This window comes from Protomyctophum bolini, assembly GCF_963924005.1.
Source record: "Protomyctophum bolini genome assembly, chromosome: 7".
Taxonomy (NCBI): Eukaryota; Metazoa; Chordata; class Actinopteri; order Myctophiformes; family Myctophidae; genus Protomyctophum; species Protomyctophum bolini.
Genome location: NC_137868.1, coordinates 42,827,798 through 42,844,394, shown reverse-complemented (window position 1 = coordinate 42,844,394; position 16,597 = coordinate 42,827,798). Strand labels below are relative to the sequence as shown.

The 16,597-nt window shown below is 44.1% G+C and overlaps 1 protein-coding gene across 2 annotated transcripts in view; it reads right to left on the bottom strand.

Moving 5' to 3' along the window:
- The window catches only part of pitpnc1b (phosphatidylinositol transfer protein cytoplasmic 1b), a 350,470-nt gene that overhangs the window by 3,666 nt on the left and 330,207 nt on the right, over positions 1 to 16,597 (bottom strand). For both annotated transcript variants that reach the window (XM_080767718.1, XM_080767717.1), the window contains exons 8-10: positions 12,597 to 12,758; positions 4,852 to 4,915; positions 3,550 to 3,633 (exon numbers count right to left, since the gene is read on the bottom strand). In XM_080767718.1, the coding sequence (XP_080623844.1) occupies positions 3,550 to 3,633; positions 4,852 to 4,915; positions 12,597 to 12,758 (310 nt within the window). The remainder of the gene's footprint in view (positions 1 to 3,549; positions 3,634 to 4,851; positions 4,916 to 12,596; positions 12,759 to 16,597) is intronic.

The window sequence follows — 16,597 nt, the reverse complement described above, 5'->3', positions numbered from 1 at the left end:
GTTTACACACACACACACACACACACACACACACACACACACACACACACACACACACACATTAATCGTATACTAACACACACAAACACAGACAGACACACACGCATGCGCATGTACACACACATAGGCGCATGTACACTAACATAATTATGGCATGCGCCAAGTTAGCACACAGTCCATATTGTTGGTTGCGGCTCTTAATTGTGTGTGCAGGACAAGGTAAGCCATACGGTTCACTAGACAGACCTGCAGAGGGCACGCACGCACGCCCTACGAGCTTGTAGATCTGCTATTTTTTTTTTAATCCTGAAAATGTGGCTCAAATCTTACTGGTATATATATTGTTTCAGAGCGAACGTTTTTAACTAAAATCTTTGCTTCTGGGGGGGGGGGTCACTGGAACAACATATTTTCAGATGGGGGGGGGGGGTCCGTGGCCTATTACATATAATTTTGGGGGTCCTTGACATGAAAATGTTTGAGAACGACTGACATAGAAACAATTTGTAGAATCATCCTCAGGTCTAAATGGGTTACTGTATGTATTATGTAGTTTGGGTGGAACTGCTACTTGTTGTACGTTGCGTGCTGAAAATATGTGCGTTTGTGTGTGTTTGTGTGTGTGTTAGGTTGTGCACAGGTGGTGAAAAACAACCGTGCTGTTTTCGTGCTCAGACCCACCCAGCCACCCACACACACACACACACACACACACACACACACACACACACACACACACATATGCTCCGTAAGGTAGTGGTCGCACCACTCAAAAATGCAAAGATACACTGTCACACAGTCTCTTTGTGTCTGTATGTGTTCCTCACACGGTCGTGGACGTCACCAAGCGTGTCGGAAAGACACAGAGTTCCACAAGCGGCACTGACCAATAATCGCGGTAAAAGCACACCCTCGAGTGCATAATATTGCTATAACACACAACAGCTTAACACCAGAGTGTCTGTGAGGTTTTTCTGACCCATTTTGAGACTTTTGAAAGTTGATTATCTTTGCCCCGTGAAGCTCTCAGAAGGCATACTTTTAGGCATATACTTATACCATCTCTGCCTATTCGTTATTATTATTATTATTATATTATTATTATTATTATGGAAAAACGTGCTCAAATTGTTCAACACGTTGTGAAGCTTGTAGATGGGGCAAGTTGAATAATTCAAAAAAGTAGTAAAAAAAAAAAGGCAAAGAAGTTTGGGCATAACAAAAATAGGGCCCAATGGCGCTATACCCTGCTGGGGGGTATACAGTATATAGCGCCATTCAATTTCATTGTAAGATATTCCATAGAAATCTTTTTTTTAATGCTACGTAGATTTAGACCACACAGATGTCCTGGCAAATGGTTGTGCTCGGTCTCATCGGCACATCAGCAGATCTTTATGCCTCGTTTGAAGCAGGGGAATTGAAGCACGAGCTGCTGTGATGCGTCACCACAGCTACGTATACACAAAGATTTGCATCTTTGCGCACCTGGAATTTGGAGCTTTGTGCCTTTTGCAGCGCATGCAACTATGTATATACAAACGTGGGATTTGCGCTGCAGTGTAACTTCATGTCGCTGCAGGCTTATCCGTTGAAAATGAAAGGTAGACTATATATCTTTGCATCTGCTCGTGTGTGAATGCATCAGAGTCGCGGGAGCCCGTTGGCTATAGAGAGAACTAGATATTCCGGTATACAGTGACATCCACACGTATCCAGGCATATATAGGCCCCTAGCAGGCCTCACATGCATATATCCAGACATATATAGGCCCCCAGCAGGCCTCACATGCATATATCCAGACATATAGGCCCCCTAGCAGGCCTCACATGCATATATCCAGACATATATATGCCCCCAGCAGGCCTCACATGCATATATCCAGCCATATATAGGCCCCCTAGCAGGCCTCACATGCATATATCCAGACATATATAGGCCCCCTAGCAGGCCTCACATGCATATATCCAGACATATAGGCCCCCTAGCAGGCCTCACATGCATAAATCCAGCCATATATAGGCCCCCAGCAGGCCTCACATGCATAAATCCAGACATATAGGCCCCCTAGCAGGCCTCACATGCATATATCCAGACATATAGGCCCCCTAGCAGGCCCTACATGCATATATCCAGCCATATATAGGCCCCCAGTAGGCCTCACATGCATATATCCAGACATATATAGGCCCCTAGCAGGCCTCACATGCATATATCCAGCCATATATAGGCCCCTAGCAGGCCTCACATGCATATATCCAGCCATATATAGGCCCCTAGCAGGCCTCACATGCATATATCCAGCCATATATAGGCCCCTAGCAGGCCTCACATGCATATATCCAGACATATATAGGCCCCTAGCAGGCCTCACATGCATATATCCAGACATATATAGGCCCCCTAGCAGGCCTCACATGCATATATCCAGCCATATATAGGCCCCTAGCAGGCCTCACATGCATATATCCAGCCATATATAGGCCCCCTAGCAGGCCTCACATGCATATATCCAGACATATAGGCCCCTAGCAGGCCTCACATGCATATATCCAGACATATAGGCCCCTAGCAGGCCTCACATGCATATATCCAGCCATATATAGGCCCCCTAGCAGGCCTCACGTCCTCGTATCCAGAGACACATAAGGCCCCCAGCAGGGCTGACATTTGCGGTATAAGTGCTTCACGCAGGCAGGTATAATTTATGTAGAACATCTGGTGACGGGAACAATAGAGGGTTTTTTTCTTTTCTTTTCTCCTCCCTCCATGCCTGCCTGATGCATTAGCATGAGAGAACAATCTGCACTCTTCTGCCTCATATAGCTCAGCCTGCCTGCCTGCCTGCGCGCGGCGGGCACCAGAGAAATAAAGCACAGCGTGCAATCGAACGTCGTCGTTTTGGAAGCAAATGAATAGATTGAACTCAATTCTCGTCGTGTTGGCGCGTGTACGTATACGTATATACGCAACTCAAAAGGCGCCGGGCAGTGTTGCCACGTCTGCTTATTACGAGCGACAATGCATTATAAGAGTGTATAGTCATATATTTTTTTACATTTGCGTGTGCCTGCACCGCCTGTGCGCTCTCTACTCTGCTGCTTATTCTAATTGAACGAATAATCAGTGCGGAGGGTACAGTCGTCCGTTTCAAACACTTTACGGGACTCTATTTGCTTTGTGTGAAGCACTTTGCACCTGTCACTATAATCGCTTATATGGCTGTACTGTACTTCAACTGTCTCTCCTCTCCTCTCCTCTCCTCTCCTCTCCTCTCCTCTCCTCTCCTCTCCTCTCCTCTCCGTTGTTTGATCCTATATTACCATTCCCATTTGCAGTCTCTCCTCTCGTCTCTCTCCCCTCTCCTCGCCTTCTGCACTCTGTCTCTCTCCTAAGCTCCTCTTCATCTCGTATATCCTCTCCTCCAATCTGCTCTCAGCTCTCTTGACCCCCCCCCTCCCCTCCTCCCCTCCCCTCCCCTGTATAGTATGTAGTGTATATAGGTTCAGTGAAAGGTCACGGGGTCGCGGTATACGGTATAGCCCTACCTGTGTTCTGTCCACATTTCACCTTGCTGTTGGTCATCTCCTGCAGCTCTCTCTCGTACTCCCTCACCTCCTCCAGACTCATCCCTGCATGCGTGTGGAAACAACATTGAATGGCTCATGAAATATACATGTCGGATTTCACTCAATTGATTTTCACTATATACTTACCGGTGTGTGTGTGTGTGTGTGTGTGTGTGTGTGTGTGTGTGTGTGTGTGTGTGTGTCTCCAAATGGTTTCCTAAACTAGTGGGTCGGGACCCATTTGTGGTTCGCAGACCAATTTGTATGCGCCAACGACTCGAGTGGAAAAAAAAAGATTCCTACATAGAAATATAGGCATATATATATATATATATTTCAAACGATTTTTGAAAGCCAGGAGGAGGAGAGGACCCTACTGTATGGAGCAGCATGGACATTTCAAGCCTTTTTTTTTTTTTTTTACAAGAAAACCACTAATGTTTCCACCTTGCGGTCTTCATCAGAGTCATGATGATAAAAAAAAATCAATTGTCCGTGACCAATAAAAATGTGTCCGAGATCCACAAATGTGATTGTCCCACTGATTAAGCAATATTACACCAAGAGGGTGTGTGCGTTACTTACTTACTTCTACAGTCGTCTCTAATGTATCTATAGTTTTAGCATTGTGGAAAACTAAAAAACACCACAAAAGACACCACAGAAAAAATCATGTTTGGCGTGATATGGTACTGTATGTTATTATTACTTACAGCGAGAGAGATGAGGTCTAGCCAACACCAACTCGGGATTCCTGGATCACTGCCCGCCACAATTTCCTATCCAATATCAGTATGAACCAGGCCTTAATCTTATACATGCATGTTCTGGCACCTCGACAGAGTGCATTTCTAGTTTTTCCTTTGGCAGATATGAATCTGTTTTCGACGCTATACATGCATGTTATACCTTTAAATGTATACACTGTGGGCTCCATTTTCGTCACCGCTAAACCCCTTACCCCTAAACTACTTTGCCTTTATTTTTTATTTTTTTTTACTATTTTGCAAAACATTTTTGAGTAATTAAAATGGCCAGTCTACAAACTCACAACGTGTCAATGTAGATTGGCGAGTTGAACTATTCAAAAATGTCTTTCAAAATAGTCAAAAAAAGGCAGAGAAGTTTATTCGGGATAAGGGGTTTTCGCGGTGATGAAAATGGAGCCCCATGTGTAATATTCAATCTCCAACGGAATGGGACCGTGACGATATATACTCTTTCAGTTCCGCCATTTCACTTGTGGTCATTTTGCGCGTGTGTCAGTGAGTTGCAACGCACCGTGCCATTCGTCGATCCAAGCCACCGCTTGCCTGTGACCGACCAACAGGATGTCCCGGATGTTCTGTTGAGAAGTTTGGAAAACAAAGAGAAGCGAGGAAGAAATGGTGAAAAATTTAACATTTTACATCAAAATAGATGAGTTGGTTGAGAGGCCTATCCACACTTTTCCTGGGCTGTGTGTGCTCCAGTTCCTGTTGATTTCATTGGATATCATTGGTCATCTGACCAGTTTCATTGGCTTTCATTGGATCAAATCGACAGGAACTGGAGCACACACAGCCCAGGAAAAGTGTGGATAGTAGTACACACCCAGATCCACACACAGTCAGAAACACTGGAGCTTTTGTTCCACTGTGAATTGAACCACTTCAACTCTGCGTGGTTTAGGCATTAGTCATTATAGGTGAAAATGTTTCCAAGAATTCCTATAGATTTTCTTTTGACAAAAAATAATAATATATATATATATACAGTAGCCTATAGGCATATGCAGGGGCTTAGAGACAAACTTAAGAAAGATAATGTTTTCGACCCTTTTAGAGCAGATCGCCAGATCCGGACTGTATAGTAAAATACAGTCTATATGCTAATTGTATTTGTGTACTTGTCTATCACAAGTCCATTCTTGCTGACTAAAGTCAGACCAAAGTGTGTATGTCTGCTTTGCTTATACACCGACCAATTTCAACCTCCACTAGTCCACACCTGGCTGCATGGCGATGTGCACCCAAACCCGACTACATGCAGACGTGCGTGCGTGCGTGCGTGCGTGCGTGCGTGCATTTTGGGGACCACACATGTGACTAACAACTTTGCACCGTTATTGAGTCAGGACAACCAAAGTCCAGTCCATCCAGTCTACAACAACAACCTTGCTGGGACTGCTTTATACATGAGAGAACGTCCAAACGGTGATGACAGAGTTACCGTGTGGGGGTCCCTCTACTGTACCCTTCGCTGTACTGTACTGGCACACCCGAAATCACCATATATACAGTTAATATGTGCGTGTGTGAGCCACCCACCCAGAGACACATATAAGGAAGTGGTTGCACCACTTAAAGATGTTGACAGGTGCAGGACAAAGATACGCATACAGAAAGAAGGTATAGGAAGTCCGCACACCGTTCTTAAGCTCCCAGTATAGTTTATTAGGAATCAATGGTCAGGAATCAACATTCCTTTCATCAGGAATCCCATTCCTGATGAAGACCCGGAGGGGTCGAAACCGTCCTTAAACTACTGGGAGTTTACGAACGGTATAGTGCTTTTTTTTTTACATGCCATGATTTTAAACAATCCATTAAAACCGGGAAAGCATCTCTGTCATTTTAGACTTTTATAGCTGGCTGGCTATATTAAAAAAAATATCAGATATACAAGCTGCACAATTTGCTATTTGTGAACCGTTTTTTTGTGTGTCTGAAACATTTATAGTTTAGCCCATTCTGAACGGGAACCCGTTTTTGGTGTATAGCATCATGTTATGCTTTAGCTATTGAAAAATAGCAGATCTACAAGCTCATAGCGCGCCACCGAGTGGCGCGCTACGAGCTTGTAGGTCTGCTATGTTTGAAAAATCGAAGAACGACTGTGACATTTTTAGAATCTGATCTCGGGTCAGAATGGGTTATAATCAGACCAGTGTGTGTCCTCCAGTGGAAACCTCGTATGAATCTGATCTCAGGTCAGAATGGGTTAGACTGCATGTTGTTCGAATGGGCCGATCGGGTCCTCTATATGAATGAGAAGTGGACCGTTATACAACAACGTTGCACTGTGCTGAGCTCAGCTATATCTGTTCAGCTCAGATCCCTTTTCTTCTTGTCTCTGGCGTTGCATAATAATAATAAATAACCCACCTTCTGGGTTATTGGTGGGTATACCACGACTGTATACGGCTATACAGAGCATCATGTGTAGCCCCGCGGCGGAAAATGCTAATAAACACCTTGGATCGATTTGGTCAACCCACCGAGGAGAAGCGCGGATATGAGGACAGAATGTTTCCTCATTTTAGAGTAGGATGATGACGTCCCCCGTCCCCCGTCCCCACCGTCGATCAATCTCCCACACAGAGCTATATTTCATTCTTCTCGTGCATGGATGGAGAGAGACAGACAGACACGGTATAGTGTCATTTACTCTGTACAAGGAGTATACATCCCAGATCCACATATTGTATGCTTTTACTGAAAACGTTAGTAGTTACTTTGTAAGATTTTAGATTATTGTTATAAAACATACATCGACCACTTCAGCTCTGTGTATATTATACATTTCGGAATTTCCGGCCAATTGAAAAGCCTATATATCTACAAGCTCGCACAGTGCGTCACATTGTGAGCTTCTAGATCGGCTATTTTCAAAAGATTTTATATACATTCAGATGTGTGAAGGTCTTTGACGGAAACGTTGCCTATAAATGAAGTTCGTATTGCGAAGTGAAGACAGTGTGATCTGACCTGAGATCAGATTCATACGAGGTTTCCACTGGACACACACTGGTCTGATGAACCCATTCTGACCTGAGATCAGATTATAAAAATGTCAGTCGTTCTTCGATTTTTCAAAAATAGCAGACCTACAAGCTCATAGCGCGCCACTCGGTGGCGCGCTATGAGCTTGTAGATCTGCTATTTTTCAATAGCTAAAGCATAGCATAATGCTAACACCAAAATGGGTTCCCGTTCAGAATGGGTTAAGCCCTGCCTAATCACCCGCCTCAGAGCATGCAGGTGTGCATAAGACTTTGTTGCCTATATACATTTGAAAAAACTTGAAATGGGACATTCTGCATATTGAGTACTTTCTACTTGAAGTGCTTTAAGTACATTTTGATGCCAATACTTTAGTACTTTTACTAAAGTACATTTAAGGCCTGACTCACACCTTTACAACAGACTGATGTATATATGCTTGTTGTACGAGATGTATAGCTGATGCAAGCTCCCAAAGCATTTCCAATGGGAGTCACATGGTTTGACACAACATTTGTGTTGTATGAGGGGGGGGGGGGGGGGGGGGGGGGGGGGGCAGTCGAAACACAGCCCGAAAGCCGTACAACACAAATGTTGTGTCAAACCATGTGACTTCCATTGGAAATGCATTGGGGGCAAGATGTATCACACCCTTTGTATATACCTGTACATCTAGCATGCATCAATGTTGTATGCTAGATCGAAAGGTGTGAGTGAGGCCTTAGAATTCCGGACATTTACTTACAGTATAACAGAGTATTTCTATATTGCAGTATACTATGTAAAATTGTGAGTACTTTTTCCACCAATGGTGCTGCGTCGGCTGTTTACAGTAAACATTGGATGGAGCCCGCACACCAGAGGTATACAAGAAAGACGTTCTTTATTGAGAATTCTGACGACGTTTCGATCTATCAGTCCATCATTTTCTTTAGCCCAGCACCCGGCCTGTCCACGTGCGTATTCTATAGTACGTCCGCTCTGTTTACAGTAAAACAAACGTATAATGTTGTGAGTTGTTTTGTTTGAAAACTCATGAAATGGGGGACATTCTGCAAAAATGAGCCTATATACTTTTACTTTTGATACTTTAAGTATATTTAGCTGGTAGTACTTTTGTACTTCTACTCAAGTAACTTTTTAATAGAGAGACAATTCTTTTGTAAGATACATTTTTGGGCCCTTTTCTATGCCTTTATCGATAGGCTAACAGTACGTTTTAACAGCGGGAGACCGTAGCGAGCGTCGCTTGAATTTCGTTGCGGCTATCGCCCAATCGGCCACTATATCGCCAGGCGACGTCGCCCCAAAAGATGAATTATTTAATATCTTTTCGGCCGACGTAGCTCAGCCCACTTTTCGACCATCGCCTGTTCGCCTGCTATCGCCTCTATCGCCAGTATAGTTGCCGTTGTCCCGCTGACAAATAATGTACTTCCGGTGCATTCGTCTGGCTGTATAGCTCGGGTGTTGAAACGTACTGTGAGTGCTCGGACCGCCATGCCAGAAGCCCGTGCCGAGTGCAGGACTTTACTTGTAGGCCTATATACTTCCACGCTGTGGTATTGCTGCGTTTACTTAACCCATTCTGACCTGAGATCAGATTCATACGAGGTTTCCACTGGACACACACTGGGTCTGATCAACCCATTCTGACCTGAGATCAGATTCTAAAAAATGTCAGTCGCTCTTCGATTTTTCAAAAATAGCAGACCTACAAGCTCGTAGCGCGCCACTCGGTGGTGCGCTATGAGCTTGTAGATCTGATATTTTTCAATAGCTAAAGCATAACATGATGCTAACACCAAAATGGGTTCCCGTTCAGAATGGGTTAAAGATGGAGTGCCACCATTTTTTTCCACCCTAAAACATGACCATCAGGTATTATTATTATAATATAAGGGGGAAGAACTTTTTCCAAAAAGTGTACAGTATTTGTTCAAATCATGCTTTTATGTGGACACGCCCACCAGCTCATTAAGTATGCCTGGTTTGCCTGGTGGGGTGGTGATGGGTGGTGGTGATCCACCTGAACTGAAGCCGCACCCACAGCTGTAGTTGTACGATAAAGGGGGAGGGGTTAAGCGAGGGGCTGATAGTGTGGTGTCACTATATTACTGTTTTACTTCATTGGCCCCGTTTGACTGTCGAGGGTTCAAAGCCTCCAGGAAGAAACCCTAAATACAAAGTGAATACAACCATTGCACATAAAAACAACTCCAGCTCATAGAACACTGGAAGTAAGTATCAATTTGTCTTTAAGTGTTTACATGAAAAAATATTACTGCTCGCCCCTAGCTAGGACTATAGGACTATATCCTGGCTGCATGTATATACCTGAATTCCTTCTCCTGCATAATGCCTCCCACGCAGGCTTTTCAGAAATGAGACAATTATCGCCTCATTTAAAATACATATTAAACCTATACACGAGGGACACGCAACCAGCCACACTCCACTTGTTTTGGAAAACTATAGACCGAAAGCTCATTAAAATCAGCAAAACATGTGCAGTCATGTTTTCTCGCTGGTTTTATTGAACATGTTGTGTATTGCAAGAAAGGACCCATGCGAGACAAAGTTGTTATACAATGGGATTCAAATGGAGCACAAGGAAGCAAATCCAATTAGCGGGTGGATGTATTTTGTTTTTTAATGCGGTATCACGCTGCGTACAAAGGACCGTGAACTCTACTGCAGGCCATCCAGCCCCAAAGATGCCATGATTCTCTAAAAGACTGCATGATAAAATGCCAACGTGAACTTGTGCTCCACTCTGTATAGACCCCAAATCTATACGTAACGTACCCCCAAATTATGTTATGGCCCGCAGACCCCCATCTGTTTATTTTACTTTTTTTTTTAACCAGGAAGTGGGACCCAAATAAAACAATTGTGTTTCAAAATATATTCCTAAAAAAACCAAAACATAGCTGATCTACTGCAACAGTGTGGATGCATATTGTATGTATAGTCTACTGCAGTTATTCGCTTTATTTATTTCAAGGACCCCCAGTTTGATATGCATTGGACCCCCATTTCACATTACCGTTACCGTTTTATCTTTGGGACCCCCCGATCTACAGCGTCAAATCCTCTGCATTCATTAAACTCATATGCGGGTCCAATTTGGTTCCATTTGTACTGTACATACACACTCGGAGTTACAGTCAGAGCCATACAAGTTAATTTGGTTTCTCTATATCCTAAATATCAATGATGTAGCATTGGGGACCCCTTGGAACCCCCTCTAGGACCTCTGGAGGTTCTCAATATGTGGTCATGTTAAGAACCAGTGGTCTATGGAGTTGAGCAGAAGTTCATGTTAGCATTTTACCATGCAGTATTATACATTGCCATTATAAACACAACCAGCGCGGCACACGTGCAGCCATATTGGAAAGACATTTGGCCCTTTTCCTTAATACTTCCTTCACAGTTCGTTGCCAATTATACTAACGAAGGCTCTGTTCCAGACCAAACAGAATCATGGGTGCTGTTATTGTGCATGTTGTTTCTGACTGTTCTGGCTCATGTGTCACTCAGAGTTAAACGGTTAGGGTTATAGGGTTAAAAAGGAACTTAAGTTAGTTCAATAGATCCAAGGCGGATTACTTGACCATAACATGCTCTGAAAAAATGCACTCAGATGTGTGGGCGCGAACGCACACCACGAAGAACGCTTTTTTTTTTTTTTACATGTTCAAGTGGGGGCCTAAGGTTTGACAACCACCACTTCACTAAGATGTGGGATAACAGCCTGCATGGTTGGTATGGTAACTTATGTCTGCAATAGTTTGAGATGACAGATATTGCTTGTCTGGTGCACTGCAGACTGACTGCCATGATATAATCATCCCTTCAAACAATGAATGAGCAGGCTATTATCAGACACACACGCACGCACGCGCACGCACACACACACACACACACACACACACACACACACACACACACACACACACACGATACTCTAGTGTCTGATCCGTTCGGCACAGTTCTTGCGTTGCATTGCGTTGCATCTCGTCCCTTCTGGTGGCAGAAGATTGGAGCTTTCCACAGAGCGAAAGGCTGAACCGTCGTGAAGATATTGAAAGTGGGCTGCCCAATAACTGGCAAAACACTACACGGCTTTAATGATAATATTAACGTAACGTAACGTATACGATTGGTTTGCTTTGTTTTATTTGAGATATGCCGATAAGCAGGAACGTAAAAGTATACCATATCAGTTCCATTGATTCAAGCCGTTGATTGTTCATTAAAATAAACATGCACTGGAAAAGCATGCGGCCCCACCCACCCATCTGACCACTTAACACCATATAGCAGATAGTGGTATATACTTTGTACTTGTGCTATACTTTTGCACAACACCATTGTGCAATTAAAATTGAGTAAATAATCGACAGCTGCAGCCCTAAAAACTGTTACACGACATGGATGTTGATGAATGACTGCAGGATTTCCCTATTGGGACATTGTTGTTTCTTATCTTGTACTAACAGTGTTGCTTTAGCTGGTAATGATGGTGGTGGGCCAACCTCCGGAAGCTTCTCTGGGCTATGCGTCCCGCCAAAGTTATACATGTCGGTCGACAAAATAAACCGTAGATTTAAATAGTCAACTAAAATCCTATGACATTTTTGTCGACTATATAGTGAAACTAGACGAAAGCTAAAACATTTCACATGACCTAAAGGGATTGTGACATTAAAAAAAAGGTTTTGGAATTGTTCTTATTTTTTTTAGGTTTTCTAATCTCAATTGCACCCGAAAAACATGAACTTTTAACATTCAGTAGATTTTCTGTGATCTGGGGTTTTCTGGCTCAAACAGGCCTCTGATTTGCCGGCAGTTTGTGATGTAAGATCCTGCAAATCCCATATATGTCAATGGGATTTGCCAGCAGATGTCACTGTTTTCACTGTTTTGCCTGTTTTCATTGTAGCTCAAAAGGCTTCCAAACCCCAAAGGAAACTTCAGACGACAGAAAATCCACTGAATGTTCAAAGTTCAGGTTTTTTGGGTGTAATTGAGGTCATAAAACCTAAAAGAAAAAAGAAAAAGAAAAATAAATGAAAATGAATGTCATAAAACCTTTAAGATATGACTGAAACTACGCAACGATGTGCTGTCAAAAATCAACACTGGTACAGTGTATGTGCGTGCCGTGCACTCATTCACACTATTGAGACGGCTATCTTGTGTCTTGTCCGCCCCTCCCCCCCAAATGCATTGAATGTGTTCTGCAGGCCTCACTTTGTGTATGAACTCCTCCGTCCGCCCCTGGAAGCCGTAGACCTCGAAGCTGCACTCCACCCTCTTGTAGGAGCACATGATGGGGGGGTCGCCGCCGCGGTCCCGCCAGCCCTCCTTCAGAGGCCCCCGGCCCGTCCGACTGGACTGCCAGAGGCTCAGGTCCTGCACGGCACAACAACAACAACAACAACAACGCACAGGTGACGGGATTAATTTAGGCACGTTGCGCGCTGTGTTTAGCATGGTTTACATACACTACAGTAACAAGGTATAAGTAAGAAGAAGGAATTTATTAAAGGGACACTGCAAAAAGATATATGTTAATGACGTTTAGAAGCTTTAGAACACTTTCCTGGGAGTCTTTATGTGTGTAATATGTGGTTTTAGATATTTTAGATTGTAGCAGTGAGCACAGTGTCTCTGATGTCATGGACACTGGGCTCACTTCCTTCCTGGACTACATGTTGTCTCAGTAAGACAGCTCTCCCCCTATCCACAAGGAGGAGCAGTGCACCAAAGAATTATGGGAATTGTAGTCCAGGAAGGTAGTGAGCACAGTGTCAGAGACACTGTGCTCACTGCTACAATCTAAAATATCTAAAACCACACATTACACACATAAAGACCCACAGGAAAGTGTTCGAAAGCTTCTAAACGTCATTAACATATATTTTTTTGCAAAAAGGGTGAAGTGTTCCTTTAATGAAGGCACTGGAGCAGCCAAGTATACGTGACAATTATTATTAACGCTTTGATGTCAAAATCCATCTTCGTGATGAATTGGCGTTGAGACGTTGTTTCACGTTGCGTGATGAGATGATGAGGTATTCTTTGTTAATCCCCCCAAAGGGAAATTGAGGCGTGCGTTATGTATACAGCAGCATAATGTGAGCAGATAAATAAAACTACTAGACAAACAGACAGAGGTGGACATAAACACACAAAACCGCATGCAGGGCCAACATATAGGACCAAATAATTTCACCGGGGGAGACAGTTCTTATGCATTATAGAGTCTGATGCAGGGCTGGACTGCAGGCCAAAGGTCGTACCGGGCATATTCCCGGTGGGCCGCATTAACCGTAGGGGGCCTCTATGATTTAAAAAAAAAACAGGCAGGCAGGCCAATAGAGCACCGCAGTCCCGCCCCCTTTCAGAAAAGCGAGTGGCCCAGGAAGTGGAAGCCCCATGCATTCTCCCATCGGCACTTTTAATATAATTTATTTAAAGACGGTTACGCCGCGGACAAAGCCAACTCGGATCGTGACGAATCATGACAATGAACACAATATTTTGGGACGATCAAATCATTAGAAAGAAGAAAAGAAAGTCAGGAGACAACACTATTTGTTTTATTTTTCGTCTTATAAATTATTTGATCGGCCCAAAATATTGTGTTCATTGTCATGATTCGTCACGATCCGAATTGGCTTTGTCCGCGGCGTAACCGTCTTTAAATAAATTATATTAAAAGTGCCGATGGGAGAATGCATGGGGCTTCCACTTCCTGGGCCACTCGCTTTTCTGAAACGGGGCGGGACTGCGGCGCTCTATAGGCGGCAGGCCACCAGGAAAGGTCCGGGCGTGCTGCCATTCAGTCAGTGCCATCATGATAATTTCACTGTATACCTGTATCAGTGAGTGACAAATAAACCCTCTACAAAGGGTTGTGTGTATAGTTGGTCTGTTGGTTTGTATCATTTACGTTGTTCTGTAAAAGTGGTGGTATTAATTAGGGCTTGTTTTGTTTGTGTGTGTGTGTGCCTCGCCGGAGCGGGGCAGTATAGAGTTTCTGCTATATCTGCGCGCTGGTCGTGGTGGTGGGGCTGGTCTGGGGCAAATTCACGCGGGAAATGACCGGGCCGAATCTTTGTCCCTGCAGTCCAGCCCTCATGGTCTGATGGCAGTTGGCACGAAAGAGAGTCTGTATACCGCTCCGTATGCGTTCTTGGGGAAGGTGAGCCTTCGGCTGAAGAAGGTGCTCACCCTATATCTAATCCTGCAGCACGACATACTAAAGGACGGGTTGGAGGGGGTTATATAGCCGCAGCATGGAGTTTATACGTTTGCCCCTAATCCTCCTCTCCGCGACTGACTGTACAGCCTTTCCATTCTGAGGCCAACAACAGAGGCTATGACCTTCTTTATGATCTCATTGAGCTTGTTTGAGCTCCCAGGCCTTGATGGGAGCTCCCCCTCCCTCCCTCCCCCAGCATACCACTGGGTATATGCACTGTCCACTGTACCAAGACACATACTTCCCACAGATTACAATCACCCTGCACGGAGATTTTGAAAACATGACTAATGACCCCCCCAAAAAAACCACCCCCCCCCCCCCACATCTTCTGGGTGAAGTATACGGCAATGTGCATGAAACACAGCAGCAACATTCGTGAGCTGCTGTGATATAGGACAAGGATATCAAATGGAACACGACCACCCTAAACACTATTCATTGTATTCCTCCACTATCGAGTGATCTTGGTACATTGATTTATTGGAGATTCTGACTTTCAATTGTATTTTGTTTTCTCACGCCCAATAGAGGCAATTGAATTGCATTGCATTGTATTGCATTGAAATTCAATTCAATTCAATTCCATTTTATTTTATTATTTTTTTATTTTTTTTATCCCACGATTTTGTAACCCATTTTTCACCCCTGTGCCAATCATCTACTGTGATCCTGGGCTCTACAAACCCTCCGCCAACCTGGGGAGAGCAACGGACTTAACTCATGCTTCCTTCATGCTTGAGTGTCCAAGTTGCTCCTTTACACCTGACAGGGGGGAGTTTCCCTGGTTGGACGTAGCGCGTGAAAGGAACACGTTATTCCAACCAGTTCCTTTCCCCTCCATCAGGCGCCCCGGCTGGCCAGGGGGAGGCAGTTTAGAGACCAGGATTCAATTAAATTCAATTCAATTGACTTGACTTGACTTGACTTGACTTGACTTGACTTGACTTCAATTCAATTGACTTCAATTCAATTCAATTCAATTCAATTCAATTCAATTCAATTCAATGCGATTGAATTGAATTGAATTCAATGTGATTGCATTGCATTGCATTGCACATTGCATTGCATTGCATGCAGGCGAGTACGTAGCTTGCCTGCTCCCTGTTATAAAAAGGCTTTCAGTTGTCAGAGTTTGCTCCAGTGAGTTCCTTCCGATCCGGACAAGCCTGAATTTGGCTTGAGGCGCAGCCAGTTGGAACCCCTTTGTTACAATTTAAGTAACAAGTGTTTTTGTGTGTATATGAAAGTCGAGGGCGTGTATATACAATGGTTTGTGTGTATGTGTGTGTGCGTGCGTGTGTTTGGAGTTTGAGAATGTGTGTATGAATGAGATTGAGCGTGCGTGCGTGTGTTTGGAGTTTGAGAATGTGTGTATATGAATGAGATTGAGTGTGCGTGCGTGCGTGAGTGTGTGTGTGTACTGTGTGTGTGTGTGTGTCTGTGTTTATGAATGAGTTTGATAGTGTGTTTGTGTGAAAGTTTTGAGAGAGTGAGTTTGTATTCATAAAAATGGTGTGTGAGAGAGTGTTAGTGTGCTTAGAAGAGTTTGAGTGTGTGTGTATTTGCTATGTCTGCATGCACGCTTTTGTGTGTGTGTGTGGGAGGCCGGGCGCATATAAATGTGTGTGTGTGTGTGTGTGTGTGTGTGTGCGTGTGTGTGTGTGTGCGCGTCTGTGTGTGTGTGTTGTGAGTGTAATTAAGCAGGCTGTTTCTCAACCTAACCTCTGAGGATTGTGTGTGCTCATGCGATAACAGCCTGGCTGGAGCTCAGTTTATACGTTCCGTCGCGCGGACCAAAAAAAACAAAAAAACGCCGACCTACAAGCTCACAAGGCATGGCACCCGCGAGGCCTCGTGAGCTTGTAGGTCTGCTGTTTTCCGTCGGCGAAGTATGAATTTGGCTTAACATCTTTGAAGACCACACCACTGATGACTGGAATGTGCTTGTGTCTGTGACTTCACGCTCCCACGCTTACTTATC